General features: G+C 41.9%; 1 protein-coding gene across 1 annotated transcript in view; it reads left to right on the top strand.

The window, feature by feature from the left end:
* ABTB2 (ankyrin repeat and BTB domain containing 2) overlaps positions 1-17,305 on the top strand; it is a 222,055-nt gene that overhangs the window by 152,738 nt on the left and 52,012 nt on the right. Inside the window, exons 4-5 of the mRNA XM_054971398.1 lie at positions 14,373-14,525; positions 16,460-16,625. Coding sequence (XP_054827373.1) covers positions 14,373-14,525; positions 16,460-16,625 — 319 coding nt within the window. The remainder of the gene's footprint in view (positions 1-14,372; positions 14,526-16,459; positions 16,626-17,305) is intronic.

Here is a 17,305-nt window from a genome sequence, read left to right on the forward strand (position 1 = left end):
TACCTTATAAAATTTAGCTGTAAGTCCATCTGGCCCTGGCGCCTTTCCCAGATTTGTTGACTGTATTGCCTTTCTTATTTCCTCATCCGTTACTTCATTATTCAGTTTATTTCTCCAAGCTTCCGAAATTACTGGTAGCTTCATTTTCTCCAAATATGTCACTATTGCGTCTTTGTTCACCTCTTTCTTATTGTACAATTTAGCATAAAATTTGTAAAAGGCTCTACTAATGGCTGTCTGTTCCAAATGTGTTTTGTTATCTTCACAGATTTTATTTATTGTTTTCTTCTCTTTTCTCTTTTTTAATTGCCATGCCAAATATTTCCCAGGTTTATTAGCACCTTCAAACGCCTTCTGGTTCAATCTTTTAAGATTCCACTCCAGTTCTTTGTTGTTCATTGCTGTCAACTGCTCTTGAAGTATTTTAATGTCCTGGTAAATTTTCTTTTTCCCTGGTCTTTTCTTTAACTGTACTTCTTTGGCTTTTATTTTCTCCATAATCTCCTGTCTCTTCTCCTCCTTCTTTTTTCTGACTCTTCCGTTTAAGTCCATTAGTATGCCCCTAATTACTGCCTTGTAAGTGTCCCAAACCTTATTGGTTGGTACTTCTCTATTCATGTTGTATTGTATGAAGAAGTTTGTCTCTCTTCTCAGCATTTCCATATTCTCTCCCTCTATTAACAGGTCCTCATTTATTCTCCATCCTTTCCTTTTACTCCTTTTCCCCAACTTCCACATAATTGGATTATGATCTGAGCCAACCATCGGCATTATTTCCACCTCTTTAGTCCATATCGCTAAGTCTTTTGAGGCCCAGATCATATCAATTCTCGATAATGTAGAGTGTCTTGCGGAGAAAAACGTAAATTGTCTACTTTTAGGATTTTGTCTTCTCCATACATCTTCTAAGGTTTCTTGTTGTATCAGTTCAAAAAACACCTTTGGTAGTAGTCCTCTTTTCTTTTGTGCAGTTGTTGATTTTTTATCTAATTCCAGATCTGTCACTCCATTGAAATCTCCAGCAAAAATTATCTGATCATATGAAAGTTCATCTAGTTGCTTCCTCAAGTCCTCAAAGAAGCTTTCTTTTGCTCCATTAGGAGCATAAATTCCAATTACCAGCACTCTCTTTAAGTTCCATATACATTCCACTGCTAAAAATCTGGCTTCCACATCTTTCATTACAAGCTTTCGCTGTAGCTCCTCCTTTATATACAACACCACTCCTCTTTTTTTTTTGTTAGAGGCCGCTACAAAATCATCACCCAATTTTCTTGATTTTAAATACTTTACATCCTGTTTTCGAATATGAGTCTCTTGCAAGCATACAATATCACATTTTTGTTTTAATAGCCAGTGGAAAATGCTTTTTCTCTTGTTTGGTGAGTTAAGTCCATTTACATTCCAAGATAAGACTTTACACTCCATAGTCATTATCTTATTGCTGGTAAGTCCTTTTCATTGTCCCTTATAAACCGCTCCATCTCTCATTCAGATCTGATACGCTTTTTTACTCCTCCAAATTCAAAGGACACTCCTTCTGGTAATTCCCATCTGTACCTTATTTTCATGTCCTTCAAAATCTGGATTAAAGCTTTATATTTTTTCCGGTCTAATAACACCGATCTGGGTAATTCCTTCATGATGATAATCGTCTTGCCATCGATTTCCAATGGATCTTGGAACTGTTTAGTCACAATCTTTTCTTTCATGTTTCGGGTCGTAAACTGCACAATCACGTCTCTTGGTAATTTCCTCTGGGTCGCAATTCTTGAGTTTACACGGTATACCACGTCTAGGATAACCACAACTTCCTCCTCCTCCTTTCCCAGGTAATCAGCTAACACCTCAGTAATCTGTTCTTGTGCTGTCTTTCCTTCCACTTCCGGCAAACCGCGAAATCTCAGCTGCTTCTCCATATGCTTGCTTTCCGCAACCGCCATTCTTCCCCTCATCAGCCTCATCTCTGCTTGTTGCATGTCAGCTAAATTCTCCACCGCGCCTTCCACTGCCTTAACTCTCTGCTGTGTTCCTTGCAACTCATTTTGCATTGTTTCCATACCTTTTTTCACTTCTGAAAGCTCACTGTTTAACCTCTTTAATCAGCTCCGGTTTCATGTCCTTGAGTTCTTTTATCACTTCTAAAAGTTTTTTATCCAAATTCTCTATTGCCGATTGCCACTCTTTTTTCGACATCGTGGGGCTTGCTTTAGCTCGCTCCCACGAGTCCGCTCTCTTCCTTAACTCCATGGCGTTAAATTCAATGTCCTTTTAATTTAAATGTCCCGGTCTTCTCAAACCAAAACTTTTTAGAAATCCAAAATGTCGGGCGTCTTTTCTCTATGGTTCCTCTATGATTTTGTAATCCAAAATGGCTTGCTTCCGCTTCCGCTGAAGTCGCGGTTCTCACCCTTTCAAAGATGGCGATTCCCTTCTTCCTGCCCTCCGACAGGGACCGCTTCTCTCCAGCAACTCTATTGTTGTTACGCACTTCCTGTTTCCCGACTTCCCACAGCAGCTCTCGCGATGGTAAAGTTTTCTCACAGCTCTATAACCGCAAGTATTCAAAACAATAGTCCTATTTCTCCGATAACTTCTTTAAACTTAGTCCTTTTTCTAATACAACTCTTGCCGAGTCTTCCCCTCCTTATAGTTAGTCTGTTGCAGTTTGAAAATCTACTTTTATTCTTCTTTACTTTTAACAATCTGTCCCGTATCAGAAGATAGTGATCTTTACCTTCTCATTCACTTTCCTTGGGTTGTAATCACTGTTTCAATCTTAGTTTCCCCTCCACTCTTCTCTCCCCTGTTGAAGCTTGGGTACGTAGGTCTTATGCCAACTGCATTGGCCCCGAAACTGCCGCAGAGATCTTTGCCGACCTGTCACAGGGTGGGACCTCAAGGGTCGGTGGGAGATCCGTTGCGCAGGACCCCCCCTCGCCCGAGATCGACGCGCCCTGAGGTCTTGAGCGTACTTTGCCTGCTCTTCGCCTGAGAGCAGTCGGCCGCGGGCTAAATTTCCCCCGCCGGCCACTTAAAACGGCAGTCCGGTCAGCTCCGCAAGTGGAGCTGCGTCAGACCTCCATGAATCCCAAACCGGAAGTCAGATTTTAGAACCATTATCTAAGCTAAATGTGCTTACATTAATATGTGGTGTTTAGTAATTTAATGATACGTTTTGTGTTTTTTAGAATGCAGCCTGATCCTAAGCACAGTTATTCAAATGTAAGTCCAGTTACATCCTTCTAGTAAATGTGCAGGGATCAGGATTACAGGCCTGGACAATGATCCTAAGCATGCTTACTTGAAAGTTAGAAAACCTTGCTGGGGTTTTCAAGGCAAGAGACTAACAGAGGTAGTTCGCCATTGCCTGCCTCTGCATAGCAACCTTGGTTTTCATTGGAGGTCTACCATCCAATTATTAACCAAGGCCAACCCTGTTTAGCTTCAGAGATATGACAAGATCATGCTTGCCTGGACTATTAGTTAGAAAGAGAGCTGCCAAACCCCAGGCAGTGGCAAGGGATTCCCTGTCTCCCATTTCCTGTTGCTGCAGCCCACAGAATAAAAATAATCTCAAAAATTGCCATTAGGCAATGGCGCCCATCCTTGCTAGGAATCATTAGCATTTCCAGTAAGTCCAAGAGCATCATAACATCAGTTCTGGGGTTTCTCCAGAAGTGACATCACACTGCCTCGTGTCTCTCTCCCCATTTCCCTCTGGTTGCCTGGCAATCCTAGTTAGGAATAAATAGCTCAATGATGCAGAAGAACTCCCTGCTTAATTCTTACATTTAACACATATGGGACAGAAATGCTACATGTGTCCAGATATATGTGGTTGCCATTTCTTCCTAAAGGGCAAAGTGTATATATTCCAGCTTTGTAGTGGGGCAGAAAATCCACATGTTGTCCTTTTTGGAAGAAACAGCAATTGCACATATTGGGAGGATTGCGTGTAGTGCATTCGTTTCATACATGTGATCTCAGTGCCAGGATTATAAAAAAAAAACAATATGGAAATGGAAAATAATTCTATTTTCAAGCATCAGAAAAAGCAAGTGGTCCAAATGCTATCACATACAGCAAGGACAAGATCCACACCACCATCATGATAAATGACATCCTGGAGAGCAACGTATGCCTTAATGTAAGTTCCAGGGCACTCTTACGCATGCAGACTTCTTTGTTCCTTTCAGTGCAGTTCTGCCTATTCAGAGCAGTGTATGGGTGAAACTGCTCTTTCTTTGTAAGTAACAGTGCAAACCTTTTGAGGAAGAAAGCTCAGCACATCAAACATCTGAAACTGCAGCATTTTGATGAGTTGATGTAATTACTTTTGTATCTCCAAGGGATAATATATTTTAGTTTTGTTTATTAGATGTTGCAAACTGGGAGATTTACTTTGTTACTTTTGAAGTTGTTGGGAGGGGAAAGGGATGCCTGCCTTTCCCCTGTTCTATCCCAAGCACACCAAAAAAACCCACTCTAAACTTACTCGTGGAGTTCCTATAAATCACAGAAAGGATTACTTTGTCTTAGAAAGCTATGCTATGAATCCTATTATTTATGTATACTTTGCATTGCAAAGCTTTAACAGTATTTAAATAATATATGTCAGGGGCAGAGGACAAAAGAGAGCTCTGATTTTTAATCTAGTGCCTTTTAGGACCTGACCCAGAATGCACAATGACTATAGCCCTTTTCAGGTGTTAAGTCTGACTGCTCATACAGGGAGAATGCACTACAAGCAATCCTCTTGATATGCACAATTGCCATTTTGTCTGAAAGGAGCAATGCCATATATTCCAGCTTTGGAACACATACCAGAACCTTAATTTTCTGGTATATGCGTGTGCATGCCTCCAAGTGGAGCCTGGTGGTCTTTCAGAATTTTGACTGAAATCCAGACTACAGAGCTCAGCTCCCCTGGAGAAAATGGCTACTTTAGAGGGTGGACTCCGTGGCATTATACCTTGCTGAGATTCCTCCCCTCCCCAACCTCACCCTCTCCAGGCTCCACCTCCAAATCTCCAGGATTTTTCCAACCCGGAGGTGGCAAACCTTCCACACTATACATTAACTGTTGTGCAGACTGATTCACCTCATCCAGTGTATAACATCCCACAGGTAAGAGAGTTCAGAAAACTATGGGAGCAATCCTAAACAGGTCTACTCAGAAGTAAGTCCCATTTCGTTTAATAGGGCTGATGAGTAGACATGTTTAGTATTGTTCTGTAAGCCCCGTGCGCACATCCATATGTATTCCATCCTTGAGACGGGAGTGGACTGTTACTGGAGTGTGACCTTCCTGCTCTTTCAGGCCCCGTGAGCACTCTCTCTTGGGACCTCTGTACATCTCACAGAACAATTATTCTGTCAAATCTTGTAGGAAAATGAGATATCCACAGTCATTTTGGGTTGGGAGAAGTGTTGCAGGAAGCGGTTGCATGTACAATCCTTCAGGGTTCTCCAGCATATCTATCAGCTGTTGGTCCTTGGGCCCTAAAACATAAGAGCTGGTGATATGCTCTCCTGGGACATTTATGGAGGCTTGACCATGCTGATCCTTGATGCTTTCCCAGTCTCATTTATTTAGATATTTATATAATTCTGTTTTCCCCAGTGGGGACCCAGAGCCAGGCCCCCCACTGGAGTTGGGGAATCCTCGCCCCCAAATAGTGTTTTCGCCTCTGCCCAACTGTCCAGCAGAGGGAAAATGGCAGGAAACTGGAGGAACTTACCAGAAGTGCAAGCCCTTCTTGGCAACATGCTGCATTATTTCCCAAGCACCCAGAAGTGACGTCATCACATCGCTGGGTGAAACCCTGATATTTGGGCAAAAACAAAGTTTTGCCCAAACATCAGAGTGGTTCTGGTGCCTTCAGCAATGTGATAATGTCATAGGGTTGCCAGGGGCTCCAGCGGCCAAAGCAGGGGTACAGGGGGCTGGGGGGCATGGGACAGTGAGATATTTACCTCCTATGCATTGTTCTTGTGCTGGAAAATAAGAGCAACAGAGGAGTTGCTGTGTGCACTGAAGTGGAGCTAAGTAGAAACTGCCTCCAAAGGGGTGGTTTTCACAGAGTTCGACTTGAGCATGCACCGTGATTCCTCTATTGCTGGCGTGATGGGGGAGTGTGGGAGCACATGCATGCACTTCTCCTCACCCTCGTGTCTCCCCCCCATCACTGGCCATGTGAGTGGAGCCAGGGAGCAGCAGGTGGGGATGGGGCTTCCCTACCTCAGGAGGAGGAAGGCAAACCTATGATGTCACTTCCAGAAGTGATGTCAGTCCATCAGCATCAACATGACAATGCCACAGGCAGGACCCCTGTGATCCAATAATCTGGTAAAGCTGTCCCTAGCAACTTACAATATTCTCCTCTCCTCCATTTTCTCCTCACAACAACAATTTTATGAGGTAGCTTAGGCTGAGAGGTATTGGCCTAAGGTCATTGTGCAAGCTTCTGTGGTAAAGTGGGGGGTGTTGGTACTGTAACCGCTAAACTCACTATTGTGTAGTAGGCATCACCAATAACATTCAGAGTGACTCAGGTTTTCCTCTCACTGTAAGATTTTACTCTTATTCTACTCTATCTATGATTTTAGATATAATTTGGATGTTTCCATCTTTAATAGAGGAGCAGTCGTGGTAAGGTGGTTTTCAAAAAAGATACTATCCCTTTAAGAACCAAGAAGCAGGGGAAGTGCTGTCTGGCTGCCTAGGCTCTGATAGCATCACTCTCTGTGGTAAGCCTGAGAGTGCACTATGGGCTTTCTGTGAGGTAACTTGGAAGCAAACAGATCCAGCTGCACTGTGTAGCTGAAGAATTTCAAACAGGGCTGGTATTAAAACTGTTACAAAAAAACTTCTCAGTATAAATAGAAGCTTCACAAGGGGCATCACTGCAAAGTCTTTGTACCACTTCTACTTATGTACAGTCAATTTCACACATTTTTGTTATTATGTAATACTTAATATTTCTATAGCACTTTTACCGTTCAAGACATTGCATGTATATTATTGCAGTAAGGTAGGTTAGTCGTGGCTCCTAATAATAAGATATGCTAATAATGATAATGGCTCCTAATAATAAGATATGCAAGATCTGCCCAGGTTTGCTGCAAAGCAGAAATATGGTGCTATGAAAATAAGATCCCTATGAAAAGGAATTTATTGGTGTGTGCTATCTGCATGGATGGTATTTTATTATTGTATACTTCTTGATTCTATGTTTCTGGCATTATCATTGCAATTCTAAGCAGAATAACACCCTTCTAAGACCTATAACTTCAGTTGATGTAGACCTTTTCTACAAGGGTTAAATTTCCCTCCTGTTTGATGCTGTAGGGAAGCAGGGTTTTTTTCATGCTCCTTCCAGGTCTCTGCCAATCTTTCCCAAACATGCTTTGCTGCAAAGTTTTGGGAAAGTTAATTTAAAAAGCAGGGATGGCTGCTGGGGGTGGGTGGGCTGCTGTCTCAGTAGCTGCAGCAGCTATGGGGAAACCACACAAGCCTGTCCCCATGCGGAAAACACCTTAGCAGGGTGTTCTGGATTGCACTGTAAATGTTGAGGTTTCTAACACAATCCACTGTCCTTGTGTGGTGTGTGTACTCTTCTGTGCTATTTTTATCTAGTGCTGTAGTGAACCACTCAACAACCAAATGACTCAAAAATGTTGAGGAAGAAGACCTGGAGGGAAAGCAGCTGGTATAACCCATTAGACACATTGAAAATAACTTTGCCTGTGGCAGCCACATACTGTAGTAGTAAAGGATGGGGCTAGACTGCTGTGCCTAATGGGCTTTATCTTACTTTAAAGTCTCCCAGTGGCTTATCATTCCGCTATTTGGTGAGTGTTGAGCTCAGTTGTATCTGCTCTGCTTACTTATTTCTGTGCAGGATTTCTTACTTTCATAAATATTAACCCTCCTGTGCAGTGCAAGCCACGTTTCTCTCTCTTTTTTCATTATACTTTCTTCTTGAGAGCTGTTTGATACATGCCTCCCATTCCCCATACAGAGACAATTTACATGGTGGGGGGAAATGCATACTGCAACATTTGGCACCAGGTTGAAAAGTACCGGGATGGAAGGCAGTGATAGCTAGTACAGGATAGTGGTTAAAGCATTGGACTACAGCCTGGGTTCATATCCCCACTCTGCCATGATGCTCACTGGCAGTGAATTCCTGAACAGACTTACTCTTCTAAGTCCATAACTTCAGTGGACTTAGAAGAGTGTAATTCTGCATCATTGAACACTTAGGTTTCATTTCCCCTGCAGTAATTTCCTGACTCTCAATGAACTTATAGAAGGGTACATAGGATTGCCCAGTATATGAATTTGGGGCATCCTCATCTCTCAGCTTAATGTACCTTAAGGGATTGTTGTTCTGAGGATAAAATTATGAATGCCACCCTGAGCTCCTTGAAGGGAGAGTGGGATACAAATTGGATAAATACTGTACATAGACCATATTATACTTTTGTGTGCACAGGCATCTCCTGCAGAGAAAGTGAGATAGGAACACAATAAATAATCACATGTGTAAAACATATTATACTTTTGTGTGCACAGGCATCTCCTGCAGAGAAAGTGAGATAGGAACACAATAAATAATCACATGTGTAAAACATCAGTTGAGGCTGCATAGCATTTTTCAGCCCCCTCCCCCACAAGCATACTAGTATCAAAGTGCTCCTGTGCCATGCCAGTGAATTGTGTGTATGAAAAGAAAATAGGTTCCCAGTCTAGACGTTTCATGGACAGATGGCTTTTATGCATCCAAACAAGAATGGAATCCTCTTTGACTGCTCTTAAAGATTTGTGTGATTCACACTTTCGGTGTGAAACAAAGTAGTTTCAGGTGAAAAGTAAAATATTGTTTAGCTATCTCCCAGTAAGACCTTTTTTAAGGTTGAAAAGACAGAACCAGTTAAGATAGTTGACAAAATCTGAAACTTTTTAAAATGTAAAGATGCAAGCCATATGGTTTCAAAATAATATAAGACAGTATTAAAATACAAATGAGAAACAGAACAAAAGAAAAGGAAATGGTTAAATAGACACAAGACACTGACAAAACTACTTTTACTCAAAGAATGAGGATATAGCTAGGAAGATGAAAAAAGGTTGTGCAGTTCTTAAATTTATGAGAATATTGTCTAAAACTAATAACTAGATGGTATGCTATTCACACTGTCAATAAAATTGATTATTGCAATCATTCAGTTGTTTGAATCTGTGGGAAAGATAATGATGGTATGTAGGATCATTGATGGTGGTTACGTCTCACTGCTCATCATTATGGTAATTTGATAAATAACGCTGTTCCAATAATCACTCAAATAACTATAACCCTTGATAGTCTGTTTGCAGAGAAGTTCTAAACAGAACCACGCTCTTCTCAGTCTGTAGACATCTAAGGGTATAACTTTGCTTAGGATTACACTGAATTAGACCCTATGAACCGATTCTGTGCATGCTACTTAGTCTCTGCTATGCAATATGCCTCCTTTTCCACTAAAAGTTCAATTTACTCAATATCAATATTTTTCAATAAGCCTTTGCCTGGGGAGTTTCAAAGATCTACAAGTGTTTTGATTGTGTCCAAAACTTGTACACCGTTGCAAATAACTATTAGAACATCCACTGCAGTAGTTAATAGTTATCATGGGAACAAGATTTTCTGCACTTCTTTACATACCAGGACATTGCTGTGTATACCTGCAACAGTATTGTGTGCAATAAAAACAATTTTGAGTGTGCTCAGCTCACTCTCAATGAAACCCAGTACCTATATAGCAATGCAATTATATGCTTTACTATTAATTAATAGAGGTCCAGTGGAAAGTTCTTATTGGACCTTTCTCCTACGCTTTTTGATCCGCTGTGTAGAACAACACTCCCATGCTAAATAGGACAGTTACTGAGTTAGTGCCTTGGACCCTATATTCCTCTTCCACTTATGGGACACGTTTTTGCTACTTTTCTACTCATAGAAGACAAGAAGGGTGATATTCACTGATTGCTGTATAGCTCCTCAATTTGGCTCCCATGATGCTCCTGGGAGCCAACTAATCCATAGGGGGCCCAGTTAAGGTGGGAACACAGAAGACTACAGTGGAAGGGAAGGTTCAGTTGCTCTTTATTTAGCACACCTCTACTTGTGCTACATGGGATCCAGGCCAATACTAGTGAACCTCTGTACTTATTACAACCATTCAAAGATTGGGAAGTAATACTGTAGAGTTGCCTTTGGCCATCCACTACTGACATCCCTGGTTCAACTGGATTTTCAGGTTATGTAGCACTTCACATAAATTCATGCCCATACCAGTTTTGAAAGTCTTCATTAACTTTTGCTTTAGAAAGCAAAGGGTGTGCACGTATCTATTTATTCAGCTATGTACTGACTAAAGCTGCCAGGCCCCCCACCCCCAGCCTCTTCCCTCTGCCACCTCTCAGTACAGAGGTTCACTAGAAGGGTGAGTAGAGGCAGGCTGGAGCATGCACATGCTCTGCAGCCCTGATGACATCACTGCTGGTTTAAACCAGAAGTTATGGCCCCTCAGTAGGGCCAGTTCTCTAAGAATCAGCCCCAAACATAGCAAAAATTTTGTTTTGGGCCTGCTAAGACACCGTCACTTCTGGTTTAAACCAGAAGTGATGTTATTGGAAGCATGCAGAGCATGTGCACAGCATGCTCCAGCATACCTCTGCTTATGATCAGTGCCCCAGCACCCCTACCCACACCCTCAATCTTTTCAGGTAAGGGGGCCTGCGGTAACCCTAGAATAGAACCACTATTTATTATATGAGGTTTTTTTAAAGGTAATATACAATATACTTTTTTAAAGGTAATATACAAGGTTGCCAGTTTCCTTGCAGATGTAGCCTACTGTTTCAGGAAGATTTTTTTAAAAATCTTTTGGAATCATTTGTTACTTGATAAATTGATGCTCTTCTTTGGCAGCTTCATGGATTTAAAAAAAAAACTTTTAAAAACTGACCTTTGATTTATATTGGAGACGGTTGCAAATAGTGGAGCAGTTGGGGAAAAGGTAGCCACAAGCCCTGGCTCTGTATATTTATAAGGTTATCAAGTATCCCTGGATCGGGCTTAGTGCTGCAGCAGTGGAAAAGGAAAGTTTTCCTGGTGTTCAATAGAAAAGACCAACTGCAGACAGCCTAGAAGAGCAAACTCTTCTCAGAGCAGTGAGATTTATTTCACTCTAGTCAGTACTTCCCACCCTGAAATTCTTCTACTGCATGCAGTTGGTGTTTGCACTTCTGGCAGTAGACAACTTCTGGCTGTTTGTACTTCTGGCAGTAGACAACTTTTATAGCATTGTAGTTTCCACTTAGTAAGTGTTATTTCTGGTGGTAATTCAATGGTCTTTTTTCAATTGACTAAGCAGCTTCTGCTGTTCATTGCAAACAAATCAACTGGCCAAGCTCACCAGTTCCTCTGAGCTGGCAGTGACCAATAATCACCTCAGAAAGACCAACTCCAGATTCTTGAAACACGACAAAATATGTGCTGTGTGACAGTTATTTTGAATCAGAAACAAATTGTGAGCCACTAAAATGCACTATTTTCATCTAATAATAACAACAAATTCTCACACACTTGAAAAAGGAGTTGGAAGGAAGGTCCTTCCTTAGGTGCATCTGCCAGTGATGGTTGTGCATTCTAAATGACCACTTGAGAACATTTAACTTGGTATTTTTACATAATTGTGATAGACCCTGTTTCAGTAACATACACAACTCTTTCAGGACTACTTTATTCCAGTGCTCTTTTTGTATAAAGCAATCAAGACACATTTGCATCCACAAGCTCACTTCCCATCTACTTTGCTGTAGCACTGAACAGCCACGGCTAGACTGACAGCGCAAGTATTCCAAATGGTTGCTCAGAATGAGTTTTTTTATGGTAGAACACTAGGATTGCTGCCTTTTCCATTTTTTAAAAAAGAAAAACTGCCTTGTTTCTGATCTGTCAGGTTGCAGGTAAGACGTCTGTGAACAGACCTGTTGTACTGATAAAATGTTTGTGAGGGGAGCACCCTTGTTCAGCACAGGCATCCATTTTGGTCCTCTAAAAGGCCTGAGGAGGTTACATGTCTTGGTACATCCCTTGATGTGAGCTTTAGCTTCTCATATGTGACCAGTGTCTGAGTCCTCAAGATGAAACAAAAGGTTGATTAAAACAATCAATAAGTAATGTCATCTTGAAGTTGCTGTACCAAGCAGAACATTGTAGGAGGTATGTGTGTGTGTATGGCCACTGCCCTACCACACCACACCCTTATGGAGAGTTACAAATAAATACACAGATGAGTTTGAAAATATATTCAAAGGTAATAGAACAGTAGGTGGAGAACGCTCTGCAGGAGGAAACATTTCACTGTGTGGTAAGAAAGTTAATTAGATAGTTGAACACTGGAGAAAAATACACACAGAGAAAATAGGGTACTTTGCTTTTAATATTCTGAGGTGGTCTGTGCAAAACACACCTTGCTAGTGGCAGAATGGAAACATTACACTTGATGAGCCAAGAGTTGAAAGTGTGCGCATTGAAAGCTTTGCAAAAGGAGTTCGACTCAAATCCCATTATTTGTAATCATTGTCCGGGGCAGGACCCTCCTGCCCCAGACTGGGCCACCGCAGGCCTCATCCCGCCCCCTCCAGCACCCCCGCCAGAGCCAGCCCCACCCAGCGACCCCCAGCACTCACTGGGGATCCAGGAGGTGGCCAGACGCCAGGGCCTCAGGAAGGCGGGACGGCGGAGCGGTGCACAGATGCGGAGGCCGCCGGAGGAGGCTGCGGGGATGTGGAGCGACGTGCTGCCATGGCCGCCACCACCATTGACGCGGCCTTCGCAGGCGCAGCCCGGCTGCTGAGATCACCAGGGGCATAAAACCATTTAGCACCTATCTCAGAGGAGATCTCAAGTACATTTGTTTCTTTTCCCCACATAAGTAAGGCTACATTGTGAAATCCTGACAATCATTTTGAGACAAGCTGATAGGAAAAGAGGAGGAGGAGGAGGAAGCGGCACTGGCGCCAGTGGCAGGGGAACACAAGTACCACTGCCCCTGCTGCCACATGACCCAGACAAGCAGCTGTTCTGCAGGTGGCCAGGTAGAAGAGGAAGAGCAGGAGCTGCTGCTGCTGCAACTTAAGCCCTGTGGGCAAAGGTAGAAGTGCTGCAGGTGGGTGGAAGGAGGAGGTGCTGCAGCAGTTTCTATCCCCCTGCCACTGCCATGTGAACCAGGTAAGTGGCAGCAGCACTATAAGCAGGTGGGCAGGTGAGCATGTGAGTGAGAGCCTCCACAAAGCAGGGGGAGAAGGATAAGCCTTGTGGGTCTTCCACCTGTTAAATTTGATTGTGAACCAAACCCGAGTGTAGATTCTTAAATCCATATATTAGGGCCATAAACAGACAAGACATATTTCTACAAACCTGAGAAAAGTCTTGGGTTGGCAGAAAAACCTGAAACCAAAAAAAAACAAACCTTCAGGAGTTATAGCCCCCTCTCCCCCAAATAATAGAAGCAGCACTCGTAACTTTAAGAAATGAATGCCCTCTGAGATCTCAATGACCATTGTGGGGGGTGCTAGGCAAGTACAACAGTATTGCTACAGCAACAACAAGCCCTGGTTTCTGTCAGTAAAAGGCCAGTGGAAAGGGCAGGTCCCTTTCCATGCCTGTTTCAGTCTCCCAGTCCATCCCTAATTTTCCATGGAGAGAGGACTCATGGAGCCAGGCCTGGCAGCACTGGGCAACAATGGCAACCACTTTTTAACTCTTCTGCAGCCACTGCACATTTAACCTGGGTGACTTGCTGCCAGGTAATATATGCAAATCACCTAGATAAATAGAGATATTTGTCTCCTCTGGAGACTCCCCAGCTGTGCAGAAAAATATAACTTCATAAGTTAACCAGAAGGAGGAGGGGGGGGATCTTCATAATTGACCCGATGAGGATGGAAAATGATCTAGTTGTGAGCAGCTGATGGGCAGTTAAAAGAGGAAAGAAGTGGTAAGGAGAAATTAGCCTGCTGAAGTCTCTGGAAATATAAAAACAATGAAGGGAAAGGTTTTGGGGTGGTGGAGTATGATTTCCAAAAAGTTATCCAAAGAGTTATCCCCTTTCCATGATCCTTCACAGCCGTCATAGTCTGTCATATATTTTTGTAAATTAATCTTAGGATATTTGCATGTAAAGCAGCTTTTCTCATGTTTGTGTGGGACGTCACTCTTTCTTTGAGTATCTTTTATTATTATATTTTACTTATATCTCTATTTTAAATGTAAGTACGCTGCTTTAAGAGTAAATTTCCTTTCTGTTTGCAGGCCCTTCATGCTTCTCCCCCCACTTATGGAATGGATGCGAGTTGCTATAACGTATGCTGAGCACCGACGCAGTTTAACAGTGGACAGTGATGACATAAGGCAAACGGCCAGGCTGCTTTTACCAGGGCTGGACTGTGAACCCAGGCAGCTCAAGTATGTGGAGGGCTTTCAACATTCAACCCAAAATACAGTCAATTAAAGACACTACCTAGACTTGATTAGTTTTGTGTGTGTGTGTGTGTGTGTGTGTGTGTGTGTGTGTGTGTGTGTGAGAGAGAGAGAGAGAGAGAGAGAGAGAGAGAGAGAGAGAGAGAGAGAGAAGCATTCAGCCCTTATATCAGTCCTTGCACATGACAATTTCACATGTGTCTTTCTGAGTCTTTGGCAGCATGAATGCATACTGGGATACCATAGGAGACCCTGGTATCCTAGCACATGTACAACATTAGGCATACATCAAAAGATGCACATGTGTGATTATCATATATAATAGCATACTTGCAGACTGCATAAGATTTCCTACACAGAAAAGTTTAAGCATGTTCTCATATTTGATGCACCTCTTAGGGAACATGAAGGAAACATACCAAGTATAACAGAGTGTAGTTCCTTTATATGCAGGCAGTATATAGATTCAAAAACCAACAGTTGCCATTTGTGTTTCAGTCACTATCAATGTTCTGGTGGAGGACTGTAGACAATTGGCAGCAATCCTGAACTCAGACAATTGGTACCCTTCTCTTTAAATACCCATTCCAAAATCCAAATATTAGCAGACAGTTGTATTCATGAAGAGATTAATTTCATAATTTATTACTGCTCTCTTTGCAGAGTTACTAGTTCTAAATATATCCTATGTATGATGGAAGGGATTTATCTAATAACTTTCTGTCAAAAATTGGTTCTGAGCCCATATATGGCTTTAGATGAGTCATTTAAACATCCTTTAGAGTGCTGATTTGTAAATCTATTAAAAGGTTTAGTGTTCATAAAAAGAAATGGGCAGGTATGAAGATTAATCATGCTTTTTATTGAACTTTGAAATTGTGAAATAAAATTGCACTGAGGGAAAATATTAACATTCCTGCTTTTGCATGATTCAGGTAATAAAATAATGGTTCACAATGTCACTGTGAGACTTCTTTCTTCCAAGTTACCCTTGGACTCCATCAATCTGCCTCTATATTAATCTGCAAAAGAGCTTGTGAATTTAACAGGGTGCTACATTTTATTAAACAAATTATCCTAATTTTTTTATAGAATGTTCTGAATAAAAACAAATTGGGGGGGGGGATTCCAGATCCTCCTTCTCAGCACTCTTTCATCCCTCAAACCTCAGGTACTATTAAAAAATGTCTTCTGGGAAGCAGTCAATAACAAAAGTGAGAATATACAACAAATAAAAGCAACAATAACCATCTACATAGGGCTATAGGAGCTGAGGTAACTGTAATGGGGATTCCCTGCCCCCCATACCTGCTTAATAATTTCAGTTGAAGAACCCCATCTGCACACACATAAAGAAAGGCATATGTAAAATGAATGGGCAGCCCCGTACAGGGAAGAAAATACCATGTTGCGTATTGTAATGCGTAGATCCAGCAAAAATGAGGCAGTAGAATCTTCAGGTAGTTGAGTGGACTGAAACCCTTTTGTTGCAGGTAGATGTGTTCCCTCATGTAAAATTTCCTTGTAAATAAAATACCAGCACACCAGGGAGCAAGGCTTTAGCTCAACCCACTCCTTGATGCACTAGTTTTCAACATGTAGGATTTTTTTTAACCTGGAGGAATATTAAGAAATATGATTTCCACTCACAAGGAGTCCAAAGTGTACTGCCCATTAAACTGCCTCTGTTTTCTGGCAACATATTACTTACCTGTTCTATGTATAGACCAAGTCTCAGACATTATGAATAGAAGAGGAAGTGATATGAAATGACAGCCATTCTGTGTATCTCATAACATCTTTTTGTGGTCTTTGTAAAGTGGAAAATCAAGATATGTTAGAAGGAAAAACTAAAATGAATACAAGGACACTACACTTTTAAAATAACAGCTGTACCTTTTGTGTTATGTCTTCAACAGGCCTGAGTGTTGTTTTAGTTCCTTGCGGAGAATGGATGCTAAGGCAGCCACTGAAAAATTCCAGCAAGATCTGGGGTTTCGAATGTTGAACTGCGGAAGAACAGATTTGATCAATCAGGCTATAGCAGTGTTGGGTCCTGAGGGAGTTAATACAATGGATGATCAGGTACGTAGAGGACCTTGAAAAATTCCCCTTCCTTCGACAGATTAACTATTGTAGAGGGATATTGATAGATTAAGCTCATAGTGAAATGGTTCAGACGGAGCTAAACAAAATGGTAGTGTCCAGGTAACATTCTGAAGGTTCCAGTGGGTGGTAGTGGCCTGGACAAATGCCTGCTGAACATTGATATCAGTGGTCCAGGACTTACAGTCTGTTTTGTAATGTGTCTCGGGGAGTTGCATAGTTACATATTGAAGCCTTTGTGCATCACATCATCACTGCAGCAAGAAAATCATTCAGTTCTTGCTTCATGCATTGAATTCCAATCCTATCAGAGTCAATTTATGATGCAGTTTTCAAATATTTAGGGATAATTGCCCTAATCCAGCAAGAACTATATGCAAACTTCTGTGCTTCAGGCTGCTTCTAGATCAAGCTTCATATGCACAAAAGTGAAAGAGTGCTGAGCAGGGAGAAAGATTTCATTGTGTCTGCATAGGCTATGCATGAGGCTGTTGCTTGGGCAAAGAATACACAACACATCATTGCTAGATGAAAATTAACCATGACTTTATTGATGACAGTCATTGGAGCATTAGCATGGCGTAAGGGACACTTCCCACAATGCACGCTTACATTCCCTAGCTCACCTACTGGGCCCCACAGGCACCTGTCCAGGCATG

The sequence above is a fragment of the Eublepharis macularius genome, chromosome 2 (genome assembly GCF_028583425.1).
Source record: "Eublepharis macularius isolate TG4126 chromosome 2, MPM_Emac_v1.0, whole genome shotgun sequence".
NCBI classification, from domain to species: Eukaryota; Metazoa; Chordata; class Lepidosauria; order Squamata; family Eublepharidae; genus Eublepharis; species Eublepharis macularius.